Genomic DNA, 15886 nt, shown 5'->3' on the forward strand with positions numbered 1-15886 from the left:
GTAAACCTCCTTCCCTTCTCTGTCCTCTGGCCGCAAACTTTTGCTGTAAATGGCCATAGGTCTCTGGTTATCACAGCTTGAATGGGCTTTTGCAGCCCCAAACAGCCACAGTCAATAGATTTTAAAAAGAGCAACGCTGCCCTGGCTGGTGTGGCTCAGTGATTGACTGCCGACACACAAACCAAAGGGTCACTGGTTCAATTCCCGGTCAGGGCACATGCCTGGGTTGTGGGCCTGGTCCCAGTAGGGGGCACTTGAGAGGCAACCACACACTGATATTTCCCTCTCTTTCTCCCTTCCTTCCCCTCTCTCTAGAAATAAGTAAATAAAATCTTTTTTCAGCCCTGGCTGGCATAGCTCAGTGGATTGAGTGCGGGCTGTGAACCAAAGTGTTACAGGTTCGATTCCCAGTCAGGGCACATGCCTGGGTTGTAGGCCACGGCCCCCAGCAACCGCATATTGATGTTTCTCTCTCTCTCTTTCTCCCTCCCTTCCCTCTCTAAAAATAAATAAATAAAATCTTTTAAAAAAGGAAGTTAATTAAATTCAATTTTAAAAGATAAATAAATAAAATAAAATCTTTTTTCTTTTTAAAGAGCAATGTCACAGTCTAATAAAACTCTATTTACAAAAACAGGTAGTGGCCGAATTCTTCCCTAGCCTCTACCATCAGAGGAAATTCCTGTGATCAATTTCTTATGCATCTTTTTAGAGCTGATCCATCCAGGTAGTGGTCTGAAGTTTTTGTTTTATGGGGTGGGGGTGGAACCATTAACTTATGAACTGCAGTTTTTCTGTTTCTTTGTTATTTAGTGATTGATCACAGCATTGGTTCCTCAAAGCCATCCTGTTGCCTCTCACAATAGCTCAATTCCTGCTAACTGGAAAGTATGCCCCCAAGCCCTGGCTGGTGGCTCAGGAGGTTGGATAACCGTCCTGTACACCAAAAGGCTGTGGGTTCAATCCCTGGTCGGGGTGTGTATGGGAGACAACCAATCGATGTACACTGATGTTTCTCTCCTCTCCCTTCTTCTCTCTCTGAAAAAAAATAAATAAACATATCCTTGAAAATAAAAAGTACCCCCCCCCAAAAAAATCTGATGTCGGTTTTTTCTTTCATTTTTCTTATATTACCTTTGTTAAAATTTAATGGAACATGGACTGTGATTCATCATTAAAACTGCCTGTAGTGAGGCCTGCCCGAGCACTTAGAGAGACAGAGGAGCCACAGCCAGAGCCGGGCCAAGCATCCAGCCCAGCTGACTGAGCGCCGCATGGGGTTCAGACACAAGTCCGGCTGCCCCCAACATGGGTCATTCCTGTCCTTCACCATCTCTCCCATTGTCTCTGAGGCATGTCTCTCCTCCACCATTGCAGACTTCACCAGAAGGGCTTGTAGCAGATTCTCTAATTGTTAGGTCCCTTGGCATAATGCCACATCATAGCACCTCTGGCACAGGTGTAACCTCACCTGTGACCTGTGGCATGGTGTCAGTGGGCCACGTACTTGAAAGCACAGTGTCTAGTGTTTGGAAGCAAGCAGCACAGAAACTCATAAAGCCCCCTCCTTCCACTGGGAGAAGTCTGTATTGTTCAGAAGTCAAAAAGCAATCAAGGGGGCAGGGAGTTTTCCTGGGAGGAGGACCTCATTTGGGGAGAGAGGAGGAAAGGATGGATTATCCTTGCGGATTATCCTTGGTCCGCAGCTCCAATGGCATTGCCAAGCCCCTGCTAGCAATCGGTGGGGGAGGGGGACGAAAGAATTTCCCTCAGGAACCTTCAGTTCTGGGCAGCCACATCTGTCATGGGCAGAATCCTAGAGAGAGACTCAAAGAAGGCACAAGTTCAGCCTGCAGGAATTGGCAACAGTATGTGACTGTGAAAACTTGTATCTGTGAAGTAGAATATGGCTTTTTGAATTCAAAACTGAGCTCTTGTTGGTGGTGTTTTGTTGTTGTTGTTGTTGTTGTTTAAGAAAGACAAAAAAACACAAAGATATCACGAGAGCCCTGGACAGGGGGCTCAATTGGTTGGAGCATCTCCCGTACACCAAAAGGAGTGCACAAGAGGCAACTGATTGATGCTTCTCTCTCATATCAATGTTTCTCTCTGTTTCTCTCTCTCTCTTTCAAATCAATAAACATATCCTTGGGTGAGGAGTGAAAAAAAATATCGCAACAAAGTTATGTACACTGTCAGTCCAAACCTCAAGGCAACACTATCAATGTGTTTACTGCACATAGCAAGGTCGCTGGGAGGAACCGGTTATTACAGTAGCATTCATTATTACAAAGTTGCTGTGAAACTCTCCCTCTTTCTGGATTGGGCTTGAACCTGGATATTGTCTGACTCTCATGCATGGTAGATAGTAGGAGGCAAAAAATGACCTCAGATGCTTCTGGTCTAAAGGTCTTTATATTTTTTAAGTCACCCAAGACTCCAAAAGGTCACAACCACAAAAAAAAATTTGGAGGATGGATTCTAGCTGACATAAGACTCAAAGCAACAGTGTTTCATCAGTTAGCCAAAAAGTGTGGCAATTGTGTCTTGTTTTTACTAATGATACTTTATCTTGAAAGATTTTTACTTATTTATTTCTAGAGAGAAGGAAAGGGAGGGAGAAAGAGGAGGGAGAGAAACATCAATGTGTGGTTGCCTCTTGAGCACCCCCTACTGGGGACCTGGCCCACAACCCAGGCATGTACCCTGACTGGGAATCAAACCGTACTCATGATACTTTAATATAAGTAGCTTTATATCCAAACAACCAGAGAAATTAAGAAACTCAATATTGACTTGAGTCGCTCAGTTCAGCTGAAGACGAATTAGATTTCACATCTGTGTTAGACCACAGAATCTTCAGAGATTCAAGTTCAATGACCTCTAACAAAAGGGATACTTCCTTGGAAACACTAGAGACAGGATATGTCCAAATACTAAAACAAACACTTATTATAAATTGACAAAACTTCTTCTAATAAAAACAGGTGGGAAAAAACCCAATGTTTTCTCCCCAAGGACATTGAGTCTTAAACGCTAGAGAATCTTGTTTCTTGGTTTGTTCAACTTCGTCACGCAAGGCAGGATTCGGAACTCACCGACACACTGAGTCCTCCCGTTGCCCACAAATCCGTACTTGCAAATGCACATCTTCTTCCCTTCCCGTTGCTTGCAGGTGGCATGCTCATGGCAAGTGGCGCAGATGTCTACACCTGAATCGCAAATTGTACATACCGGGGAAAGAGAATGTCAGTCACCTCCTCCAGACAAGTCACATTTTGGGTAGTAAACATGTATAATGGAGAACCAAAATTTAAATACCAACATTGAGAAGGATCTGATTCCATCCTTGAAGCCCTACAATGACTGCTCATTGTGAACAAAGTCAAGGGCAGGTTCCTCTACCTGGCAACCAAGGCTCTTAGCAGTCTGACTTGAGGCTAACTCCTCCAGCTTCGTTGTTCCCAAGTCCGAACCACACGCGGCGTTCTCTGGCCAGGGGGCCACCTAGTCTTCCCCATATGTGCTGCTCACTCATACTGCACGCCATGGTCACGATGTTCCCCTCAGTCAGAGTGCCTCTCCCTCCACCTCCGACCAGCTAGCACCTATTCCGATTTCAAGACCCAATTTAAACATCATCTTCTCCCTGACGCCTTCCCCGTTTGTCCGTTCTTGAAGAAAATTAAATGTATCTTCCTCTGTGCTCCCCTAACACCTGTATATTCCCCTATCAGCCATGTCAATGTGTCATTCTATTCTATTCCAGCTGTGTCTTCCCAGCTTGGGGTTATGAACGAGCTTCTCAAGGACAGGGACTCTGTCACTTGCCCATACGTCATTAGTTATACAGTGTAAACATTCCATCTATTTTTATTAACCAGCTGGATAAAGCAACCTGTGATCCTACTTGCTACAACTCAAAAAGCAGATGGAGGGGAGAAAAACTTCTCTCTTGCCCCATCCATTGTCCTCTCGGGGGAAAAGTGAGCGTGTTCACAATGTCAATGAGAGGACAGCCGGGGCCCGGCAGGATGACCAGATCCCAGCTACTTAGATAAGCAGCAAAAATGTTTGGAGCTAAAACTCCTGAAACACCCAAATGACCAGATGGTGCTGTATGGCCCGAGATCAAACAAGAACTTCTAGCAGAGGCTAGAGAGGATTGTGTTGCACTCTCAGCGTCTGTAATTTCAGGAGTGGCCGGCGAGGAGAACCTTTCGGCGTGGAATTTCATCTCCGTCCTGGCCCCGTGGCTCCCCTGGCAACACAGACGCAGCCCTAGGGCTGCTGCGGGCACCAGCCCAGCTGAGACCAGGAGACTTCTAAGGTGCTCTTAACCAGGCTTGCTCTATTTATTTTTTTTTAAAGAAAAGATAACACAGAAATGAGACAAACCACTACTTATTCCTAATACCAAATTAACCATGGAATATTTTTAAAATGTATTATACCTAGACCATAAAGTAAAAGTAGAAATTGCCTAAGTCATGCTGTCTGATATCTGACTACCATTATTAATGTGATAAAATGATAAAATAAAACATAAGACTAGTGCCCCCAAAAGAAAACCAATTCAAAACTACAGAACACTTTCCTAAATAGGTCTTGGGACAAAGAGAATATCAAAATTGAGATGTTTACTAACAAATATAAGAACTTACCTACTCCAGAAAATTTGAGTTTGACCTGCCTTTATGCTTTAAAAGAGAGAAAGAAAAGCAGGCAGCCAAGGGGGGAAAAAACCCTAGAATTTTAATGCAGGAAGCTTAAAAAAAAGATGAAGAAATAAAATAGAGGTTTATGGGGGGTTAAGAATTAATAAAATTTTTTAAAATGTTAAAAGTTAGAAAATATATTCAAATTCATTAAAAATAAACTGTCCTCAAAGTCAGTACACTATAACATAAAGACCAGTAAAGTAGTCAAAACTCAAGTAAGGGGTTTTCAAAGAAAAAAGAGCATGTACAGACTTAGGAATAAGAAGGGCTTTGTAACAAAAAAAAATACATAAAACCTTTTAAAAATTCCAAATGAAAGACTTCCAGTTACATACCACAGAATTAATACACTCTCAACTGCACCCCATCCCCCCAAATGATATCGAGGACTAGGAAAGCATAACTCCCGGGAGCGAAGATGATAGCAGACAAAGGATGTCAACAGTATTTCAGGAGACGGGAGAAGTGGACACGTGGAAACTGTCTGAGAAAGAGGAAGAACTGAAAACCAACCCCGACAGGCTCGGGAACGGCGGTCACTGAGTAACTCAGAAGGCAAGCACAGGGGATAGGCCTGAAAGTTCCAGGCACCGCTTAGAAATATCTCTAAGGGGTAGCTGGATGCCCAGATCCCTCGCTAACCCCGGCATCTGACAGACTTTTACCATGTGGGGAGAATGGACCAGAAATGCTCCTGATAACAGGAGCAACAGCCTAAGCTGAAGTGAGAGTGAGCCCCTTACCTAAATGTTCAACACTATGGGTTAAACATACGTAAGCATTTTGACATTTTAACACATGATACTTTTTAAGGAGTTTATTTATTTTTAGAGAGGGGAAGGGAAGGAGAAAGAGAGTGAGAGAAACATCAGTGCATGGTTGCCTCTTATGCGCCCCCTACTGAGGACCTGGCCCACAACCCAGTCATGTGCCCTGACTGGAGATCGAACATGTAACGCTCTGGTTTGCAGGCCTGCATTCAATCCACTAGGCCACACCAGCCAGGGCTACATATAATATTTAGAACAGTTCCACAGGGGCACTGTCAATTCACCATCACATGCAACCAAAATTTTGGAAGTAATTTTAGAATAATGGATCCCAGGTCAAGTCCACAAACCTAGCTGTGATCAACCACAAAATGATGAGCATTTTCCCCAGTGTGTGTGTACGGTGCAACAACAGGTAGAAACACCATCTAATAAAGTCAACAAAAAATGGTGAAATGTTTGATTTTTCCTTATAGAATGCTTGCCTTTATAAAGATGGTAGCATTTATATACCTCCAGCTCCAGAAACTCATGTCATGCGGAAAATGATTGCTTTGTATAACTGCTAAATGAATCTAATAAACACACACAAGAAATTGAGAAGCAAAGTAGTACCGCCCACTCAGATAAATTAAAGAAAGCCCCATCTGAGTTAGCGAAGGACAGAATCTAAAGCATTTTTAAATAAATTTAATTAAGTTCAAGTTCTTTCAATAGATAGAACCAGACAGACAAAATACAGCCCTGTAGGAAGGCAGCCAGGTAGAGAGGCAAGCTCTGGACTTGAGGGCCGGAACGGGATCCCCAGTCTAGCCGAGTCCCATTCATGTGTGACCTTTAGCAAATCACTTAATCTCGCTGGGTCTCAGTTTTTTTCTTCTGTAGAACAAGGGCTTTGGGCTTCTCGGATGTTAAAAATGCACTCGAACCACCTGAGGATCTTGTTCAACGGCAGGCTCTGATTCAGTGGGCGCGGGGTGGGGCCCTATAAACTCGCATTACATTTCTCCTGGGCTCCCAGGTGGGACACATTTGAGTAGCCGGGTTCAATGGCCCCTGAAGTCCTCTCCCTCCGCTGTTCTGACACTTCATCCTTAGGATACCTGACTTAACAACCCATTAAGGATAATTTAGCATCGGTGCAACCCCAAGGGCAGTGCGTGGGATGTCTGGCTCAGTAAACCTCTGCTCCTCGTGCTGGCAACAGCTATGTGCGCCAGGCTGCGAAAGACGTCTCAGCGCGCCTGCGCGCCTTCGGAACAGAAAGCGGTTTCCAAAGACAGGCCTCGGCAGGAGCTCTGCACTCAGCCACCAGGAGCGCAGTCTGCAGGGCCCTGTCGGGCGGCCCTTGAAGGACCAAGTAGCCTCTTGGGGAAATAATCTTGTCCTGAAGAAAAGGGCAGGGAGCACAATCCCAATCCAAAGATAGAGAACTGGGAGGTAGGAGGGGGACGCAGGCGTGGGGGGAGGTGGCTGCTGCTGACCGCACACAGGGTCCATTGTTCAACAGCCCGCAGCCAGGTTAAGAATCACCTGGAGATAGGGTGACCAGCCGGTCTCAGTTTTAATACTGAAAGTCCTGTGTCCTGGGAAACCCCTCATTGTGGCGCAAATCAAGACAGTGGGTCACCCTCCCTGGAGAGCCTGTTAAAGCAGAATCAATCCCCAGAGATGCTGATCGGCAGCGGTGGGGCAGGGTCTCGAACCTGCATTTCTAATGAGCTCCCAGGTGGAGCACACTAGGAGTTGTGCTGTGAGTGTAGCTCAGCCTCGGGACTCTGGCCAGAGCCCCGGGAAGGAAAATGCAGCACCAAAGAAGTCTTTCACCAAGTCCAGACTGACGCAGAGCTTAGCATTGGGGCCAGTGTGTCGGACAGAATAACCCCGGGAGAGGAGCTCTCCAGGCCAGCAGAAAGATCTTGTGCATTTGCTATAACCTGAGGGGGGCTTTTGTCTGGACAGTTTCACATCCAGGTCAAGGACGACTTTAGTTCTGTCAGCAGACTCTGCTCAGGAGAGCGGGGAGGTGGCTGCTGCGCAGTAACCAAGGGAACTACTGCAGAGGTGAGGGACCCCCCGGCCCCCACCCCCAGGGATGCCTAGAATCACTGGCAGAGAAGCAGGAGAGTGGGGATTCCAAAATCAAGGAGGAAGCGTCTGACAAGTATTGTATTATTATTATTATATCCCCAGCCAGGGCCGCCCCTCGACTCACTTCCCTTCTCCACGCTGAGGGGACTGAGCCAGTCTCGGCCACATCCAGCCACAGTGAGGATGAGCCCTAGGTTGGTGTCTCCCCTCCGGCTCCCTGGTTCTGTGATCCTAAACTGTCAGTCCTCCAGTTTGGTGTGAGATGGAGGTCGTGTGGCGAGGGTTAGGTGGGAATTATAAATGCCATACGAGCCCTAAAGCACTAGACTGAGACCATTCACGTGAATATTCGTATCTCTTCCCATAGACATTGTTATTATCATCAGAAACAAGTCGCACAAGATGCAGTGCCAGGTACTGGTCAGAGGGGCGCAGACAGAGGTTACTTGGGCTACAGACCTAGCCCGGCCTCTTGCCAGCTGTGCAATCCTGGGCTGTCCCTGTGCCTCAGTTTCCTACAAATCTGTAAGGTGCGGACAGTGCCAAACCTCCTTCGTCTGGGGGTTGTGAGAATTAGAGAAAATGAGTTAGTCCATGTAAATCAAATAGAACATGTTGGACGTTATTGTAACAACCACTCAATGAGCCTTTGTTAGTGAATAAATGGCAGCTAGCCAATTATACCAATGAAGAGAGTGATAAAAAAAAAAACCTACATTGATGCAAATCCCCCAAAAAGCAACTTTTTTGTGTGGACAGAGGCCTACCTGTTCATGGGGCTGATGGTCTAGGGACCATAATTTCTTATTTGATGCAATCATTCCTTGCCTTCCCGTATCCTGACTCAGAGGGTGGAAGTTCGGCTTCCTGGGGTGTTCGGCACTGCTCACACCCCACCCCTCCTCTGCACCACACGCCCAGTAAACCCACACCTCGGATGGATGGAGGCTGTCAGGCTGAGCAAGCTCCTCTCGCTCCCGATTTCAATACCAAGCAGCAACAACTTAAAGGCACTTCTGAAATAACAGCCAGTGGACTTTGGCCATAACCATACAATGAAGGGATTTTGTCCACTGCCAATGGAAGAAGGTAGTTCAAAAGCACAAATGGAGTGCTGAAGTCTGAATTGTAACCTAGTCCCCAGCCACTCACAGTCCAACCAGCAAGTCCACAGGGCAACCTTCATGAGATCCTGGATCTCGAACTTACAGAGACATGTGGAAATGTGAAGTGACCTGGGGGAATAAACAAAGGGGATACTGAACTCAGGAGAAGACAGAATCTCCAGTCTTCTACAACATGATGTAAAGGTGCATTGCTCGTAAGAGACGGCCTCAAATTCCAGAGAGGGAAGGAACCTGAGAAGCTCATATACTCTCCTCTCCAGCATCCCTAACGGAAACGAGCAAAAAACGTAGCCTCTACGTTAGAGTCCTCCAAGACAAGAGAGCGCTCCATTCCTCCGAGCAATGGAACCCTCGCAGGGCAGTGTGGACCATCCCGTATTTCCCTTCAAGGCCCAACCCAACCCAAGGCTGGCACTGCCTGTCCAGAACCCATAACCTTTCCTCCCCTAAAACGGTTGTAGGGCCCTCGGCTTCCTTCCGCCTTTTTGCCCCCTTCGGTCCACTTTCCTGTCTGACCGAGACCAGCCTGCCGTGGAGCTGTAACAGCGCAGAAACCCCAATCCCCAAACGTGACCCTTTCTCCTCTCTGTCCCTGCGCTCCCCTCCTTGATCATTAAGTCCTGAGCCTGTCAGAGGCAGGTCAGCATCACACTGTCTCAATAACAAAAGCTGAAGTCTGTTAACCACAGAAACTGAGTTTCCGTCAGGCAGTCAAGCAGATAACATCTTGACTTCAGTTGGGTTTCAGCCCCCAGGCCCATGAAGGCCGACCACACCCTTGTAAAACCAGACTGAACCACGGCCGGCCATGGCTGACATCAGGACCTGACACAGTGACCAGCTGACTACCCCCCACCCCGGCCCCAACCAACCAGTAGAGACCACAACCCCACCTCCTTTAGCCTCTGTGATTAGTGAGTTTTCCTCTACATAACCCATCCCCTGGCAGCCATCGGGAAACCAGGTCTTTGAGCACTAGCTCACCTGTGACTCTGGGCTTGGTGCCATTTCCTCAATTAATACACCCTTACTTTCTTGGCTGCAAACTCCTGCTCGAGTTTGATTGGGCTTTGATGCATCACAGCAAGTGGACCCCTTTAGTCTGTTAGCAGGGCCCCCACCCCTGACCTCCAGACCAGGAACCAACCCCATTAAGCGCCCCCATTTCAATGCTTTTGAGTTTAGGGGCCCTATATTCAGGCCACACCCTGGATTCCTGTCCCACATGTCACCTACTAACAGGCTTTCTCATTCTTGAGCAGGCTGTATACTTTTTTAAAAGTCTATCATTTCATTCACTCTGTCACCTCTACAGAGCTGAGATCAATAGGCCGCTACCTGAGGCCACAGAGGCCTTGGGAACCCATTTTAGGGTTTAACCGGAAGACTGAGGATGTGCCCAGGGCCAACTCTCTGGAGGCGGAAGACAGGCCTCAGTGGTGATCTCTCTGGGCTCTAATGCTGTTCCCTTACTCTGAGCAACTGCAAGTCACTCCAGAACAATTCACTCCCTCTGCTTTTCCTCTTCCCTCCTCTTCCCCACTCTACAGAGTGAACACGCTGCTGTGATTCACGGTAACAGAGTGAAGACCACACCTGTGAAATGCGCGATTAGTAAAGTCAGGTGCACTGTGTACAGAACATCTTCCCCAGCTCTCTCCACCATTGATCGCTCCCAGATTTTCAAGGCCTCTGCCCATCCTCCTTCTGGCCTTCCAAACCCCAGACAGTCCTGAGCCAACAAGTCCCCCAGCCACTCCCACACACAGAGAAAGGGCAAGAAACAGGACTGACTGGTTCTACCCATCCTTCCCCTTTCTAACCTCTCTATTCCCTTAGGGTTTGACACCCCACCCAGACAGCAACCAACACCCTCCTGCTCAACCAACTATGCTCTCACACTTCCTTTGCACTCGGGCCATCTAACTTGGGTTCCCCCCTTCTCTCCTCCCTGAAACATCTTCGGTAACAATTCAATGTAATTTAGTGAGAGACTGAATACACCCATGGACGATGGCCAGGCCATATGTAAAAATAATCTGACCCATAGTCTACAGCAATTGGTCCAGGAAAGTCAAACCACAACCTCTGTAGCAATCAGTCCCAAATGGTCAGGGCTTAACTAATAACACGCAGCTTCCCTAATCTCTGCTCCCTGACCCCACCTCCAGCATTCCAACCTAGGACCAATCACAGAAAGCCAAATATGTTCCCCTAACCAATCATATAGGACTCCTGCTGACTCCAGCTTCCCAATCCCAACATCCTCCAACTAGGGCCTTCCCTCTTGTTCCACTACAAAGCTTTTGCACTCCCCTGCCTGCCTTTGAGTCTCTGACAAATGTAAGTGATGGTGGTTGACTCTCTTGCTATGGAATAAATTGCTGTGCCTGTTCTCATCTGGGCGGTCTTCATTTATTTCCATACAAGGTTCTTAATACAAGCCACAGTCCGTACTCACACAGAGCCCTTAGTCCAGTAAGCAGTCGCACTGGTGGACACGTGCAGAGTACCATAGAAATGCCTATGGAAATAGTAAGTGTATAAGTGTCCCATACAATATGATATGGAGGCACGGGCAAGGTGTTGCTAGTGCTTTGCAGGAACTAGAGAATTCCGCGGGGCTTCCAGGGAGGGAAGACAACTGGGCTGGTTTGGAAATACAAATAGACTCAGTAAGGAGATAGCTGTTGGGGAAGGAAAGGGCAGTTCCCCATTCTTCTCCTTCCATCCAGTTCCAAAGACTAAGTTTTTTACATGTAAACCAACTTTGCCTTTGGCCCTGCTCCGTGAAGTATCTCATTTACTTTTGCATCTTTATTTTCTCCCTGTCTATTGAAAAATGCCTGAGTCTAAAATATTCTGAGTCTCACCCCTCCACACACACACAAAAATTCTTTCACTGACTTGGCCAGCCCCCCTGAATGCTACCTCCTGTTTTGTTCTAACTTTCAAGAGCACCCGCTCTGCAGCAGCAGCCTCTGCACACTCTAGAGCCCCCTGTGTCTGACTCTCACCCTCACTGCCCTGCTGGTGCTGGCTCCCCAGTGACCTAAGTCACCGGATCCAAAGCCTTCTCCTTCATCTCTACCCCCTCGACTTCTCCTCCCCTGTTTTCCTTGATGCTGCTAACCCAGTCTTCTCCCTCCCTTAGTGGCTGCTGCTCTTTCTCCTCTACCTGCATCTACCATCTAACCTTGATCTTCCCCGAGAATCTGTCCTTGGCCTTCTTACTCCTACTAACCACAGGCTCCAGGGGACCACCGTCAAGTTTACATTAGCTGCACACCTCTACTGTCCACAGTCTCCAGTCCCCATTGATTTCATCTGAAAGCCCTAACACCTCCTCCAGCTCAGGCTATCTCAAATAACCAGTCACCTTCCTTCCGACATCTTTGTGCTCCTCCTATGAGCCACAGATCCAAGTCACCCTGTCCCCAACCCTTACTGCCGTCTTCCCTCTTCTGTTCCCTGCATCTTTATGTCTGTTATTCGGTCCCTACAGTTCCGCTTCCCCCTTGTCTTCTACATTCGGTCCTGCTGTCACACTGTGGAGACAGTCCCCAGCACCTCTAGGCCAGCTGTTGCAACAGCTTCCTGAGTGGCTCAAAGCTTCCAGTCATCACCCACATTGTCCACTGCAGGGAAAGCTGCCCGTGATAAAATCAGACTCTCCAAGGTTGTAGACGAAAGGGGTATGCCTGCATAAGGAGAGCCGGCTCAACCAGGCAGTCCCGACTCCCATTTCCCAAAATCCACCGCACAGCCTTTAAGGAGTCGCAGAGGATGGATGACCTAGGGGAGTCACTGTGTTCAACCATCTTAGCCCCACAGTTCAATGTGGCGACACTAGGACGTTTCCCAGGCTAGAGGGTCTTAACACAAAGATTCTGAGAGGTTCAGGGAAGTAGAAAAGAGAGCGGGGGATAAACGGTGATGGAAGAGACAACTTGGGGTGATGAACGCACAATGCAATACACAGATGACGTATTACAGAATTTACACCTGAAACTGGTATCATTTTATTAACCGATATCACCGCGATACATTCAATGTGAAAAATTACACACGTCCTGACTGGTGTGGCTCAGTTGGTTGGGCATCATCCTGCAAAGCAGAAGGTTGCTGGTTCAGTCCCAGCCAGGCCGCCATGTGCCGGGAGTGTGGGTTCGGTCCCAGCTGAGGTGTGTGTGAGAGGCAACCAACCGATGTTTCTATCACACATCTATGTTTTTTTTTCTCTCTCTCCCTCCCTTTCCCTCTCTCTAAAAATAAATAAATAAAATCTTTAAAAAAATTATTCTGGAATAGGCTCCAAGCATCTACAAGCTTTCCTGTACCCTGCCACGGGAGACCAAGCTCAGGAAGGAAGCTAGAAAGCCTGCCAGAGCATCTGGAGTACAAAAATGGTCACTTCGGAAGGTTGAGCCATCAACAGAAACACCCACCAGTGACGCTAAAGTCCCAAGATTAAGAAAATTGGCGGTGGGGTGGGGAGTCTGAGCTGCAAAGCACCTCCCATTTTTCCTTACATAGAAGTTTCCATCCACTTCAGGATCAGCGTTTGGTTTTATTAAGGAAGTTGGACGGTTTCCTTACAGCCACGCTTTGTATCAGTCTCTGTGCAAAAACCTGCAAGGACTTCCGATGGGATGGCTTCCCACCTCCCAGAAACAACTACGTCTGAATGCCTTGGTCTGCCGGGTAAGGCACTCTACCCGCCAGCTAACTCCAGCCTGCCTTTCTGCCCACACTTCCCAGCCACCTCCTCCATGCCAGTCCAGGTGAACCACAGGCCCCTTGCTTTCCTGCCCAGGTGCGCTTCCGGTCACGGTCTCGGCCCCTCTGTCCGGAACTCATTCGTTCTACACACAGCATTAGTGCAGCGCTCGCTGGGCCCTCCACTGGGAGCTGAGATGCCTTCTCCTCGCCTTCCCATACCCAAATACTACCAATCCTTGCCAGTCTGGTTAAATGGTCACCTCATCCATGACGCCACAAGACTACCCCCCCACCCCCCGCTAGAAGTACTCTTTCCCTCCTCGGACCACCCACACCTTCCCAAAGCTCCTAGAGCACTGTCTTCTCTCACAGTCATTTGGACAAAAGCCACCACCCCTCCATGTCTCAATACTATATCGACCCCTGCGTTGGAATGCGGTAGAGGGGGAAAAAACTACTCCAGCTGCCTGGAAATGGATTATTTGCTTGTCTGTCTCCTCCACAATATGAACTCAGTGAGTTCCAGCCCCAAGACGTCATCGCCTCCTGCACAGGGAAACAAGGACCATCTATTGAATGAGTTAATGAATACTTTCTTCCTTAAACTTTCTTACACTTTCTTCCTCACCCTATTAGTGTCTAGTTCTTCATCGAGGTGAACAAATGAAGACGTGGAAAGAAGATTGCTTCGGGTCTAGAATTTATCGTGCAACAGTCACAGCAGGGCCAACAGTTGGACCTCGCGGCCAGCCAGAAGGCCCTGCCACGCCGGGCGTGGCTCACCCCTGGGCGCTGCTAGTGCCCAGCCCCCCACCTCGCCTCAGGTCCCTCAGGGGCGCAAACCAGGCCACCCCAGAACAGGTCTCCCTGGCGGCCCTGGGGCGGCGACAGGGAAGCCCAGGCGGGGAGCCCCTCCTGCTTCTTTGAGCCCCGCCTTCCTGATCCCCAACGGCTGGAGCTGCCCCACCTGCGCTCCTCCTTGGGGCCCCGCGTGGTCCGGCCCATGGGCGGGGAAGCGTCCCGGCGCGCCCAGCCGCTTGGAGGCCCAGCAAGGACCCACGGGCCTGGTGCTGCGCCCGCTCCCGCCGGTACTCACCCTCCACCCCGTGCGCTCCAGTCACGCCGCGGGCCAGGCCGAGCAGCAGCAGGAGCCGCAGCAGGCGACGAGGCGGGCGGCCCGCGCCCCGGGGCCAGGGGCCCATGCCGCTGCGTCCCTCCCAGAGCGCTGGCGTCTCCTCCTGGGGCCCCAGACGCCGCCGAGATAAGGCAGCAGGCGCCGCGGGGAGGGGGCTGGCCTGGCCGCTTCCGGCGCTGCTGCGCTGGGGAGGGGACGGCACCCTGAGGTGCCGGGGAGGTGGCGGGCTCTGGCCAGCGCGACCAGCCTGGGCCGACGCTTCTTCATTCATTCGCCCCTTCACTCTCTTGTGCACCTGCCAGGCGCACGGCCCGTGGTCCGGCCCTCTCGGCGCGCACGTTCCAAAAGTGGGGACAGGCACCCGGCAGGGAGTGACACAGCTGAACAGAGGGTCTCGGACTGTGCTCGAAGGAAACGCCCATTGCGCCTTAAGCGAGTGAAACGAACGTGGCGTCCAAGCCGGCCGGGGGCTCGGGGAGGCACCCCCGGGAGAGCAAAGGGAGCGTGGTGAGGGACAGAAAGAGCGGGAATTTTCCAGGAGGTTGAAGAGACCTGGGGTGAGGTGGCTGGAGCTCCAAGGGGAAGATGAGAGGGCGAGAAGCCGCCGGCCCGGGCCACCCAGGGCGACAGACTTGACCAGGTGACAAGACCTTAAAGGGAGACAGAGTTTGGGGTGGGGGGAGGGGCTGGCAGGGGTTCCCGCTGCTCCAAGGAAGTAAGCTAAGGCCCCCTGGGTGAGAAACAAAGCAGGTAAGAAAGTCACGTTCAAAGAGACAGTGACGAGAGGGTGTCTTTTAGATATTTAGAGAGAGGCATTAAGATGCAGAAATAAGACCTCACGAGCCAAGGAAAGGGGGTTGCAGAAACACTGTAATAGGGCCCATCTTAAGCTTAGCGACCTGCTCAGGAAGGTCTCCCCGAGTCTGCTCTGTGGGGTCGGGCCTGGGGCTGCGGGGGCGGGGAGACCAGCCTGGCCCTGCCGCAGGAATCCGGACAGGAGAGGACGTGTCCAGGAGCGGGGCGCTGGCTATGAGTGCAGAGGGAAACGGCCGAGGAGAGATGGGACCGGGCGGAATGCATTGGACTGCATGACCAATAGAACGGAGGAGAGGGAAAGAGAAATAACATGACACCCCAAGGTCTGACGGGCGAGTGGGTTGGTGGCGGTGGGGGACCCTGAGATGGAGACCCAGAGGGAGTTGTTATGAGTCGGGGCTGGGAGAGAGACTGCAGGCGGAGAAGAAAAGAGGTTTCAGTTTGAGGGCTTGGAACTCGCGGGGTCTGCGGGTCTCCCTCCAAGAGCAGGGCCCACCACTGCTT

General features: G+C 49.7%; 1 protein-coding gene across 4 annotated transcripts in view; it reads right to left on the bottom strand.

Annotated features, from left to right (window-relative positions):
* SUSD1 (sushi domain containing 1) overlaps nucleotides 1–15614 on the bottom strand; it is a 112548-nt gene extending 96934 nt beyond the window's left edge. For 2 of the 4 annotated variants that reach the window (XM_036022051.1, XM_036022050.1), the window contains exons 1-2: nucleotides 14528–15614; nucleotides 3099–3212 (exon numbers count right to left, since the gene is read on the bottom strand). In XM_036022051.1, coding sequence (XP_035877944.1) covers nucleotides 3099–3212; nucleotides 14528–14837 — 424 coding nt within the window. In that variant the 5' untranslated portion in view covers nucleotides 14838–15614. The remainder of the gene's footprint in view (nucleotides 1–3098; nucleotides 3213–14527) is intronic. The other 2 variants (XM_036022053.1, XM_036022052.1) reach the window with 1 other exon arrangement.
* Nucleotides 15615–15886: the final 272 nt, after the last annotated feature.

This window comes from Phyllostomus discolor, chromosome 3 (assembly GCF_004126475.2).
Source record: "Phyllostomus discolor isolate MPI-MPIP mPhyDis1 chromosome 3, mPhyDis1.pri.v3, whole genome shotgun sequence".
Lineage (NCBI taxonomy): Eukaryota > Metazoa > Chordata > Mammalia > Chiroptera > Phyllostomidae > Phyllostomus > Phyllostomus discolor.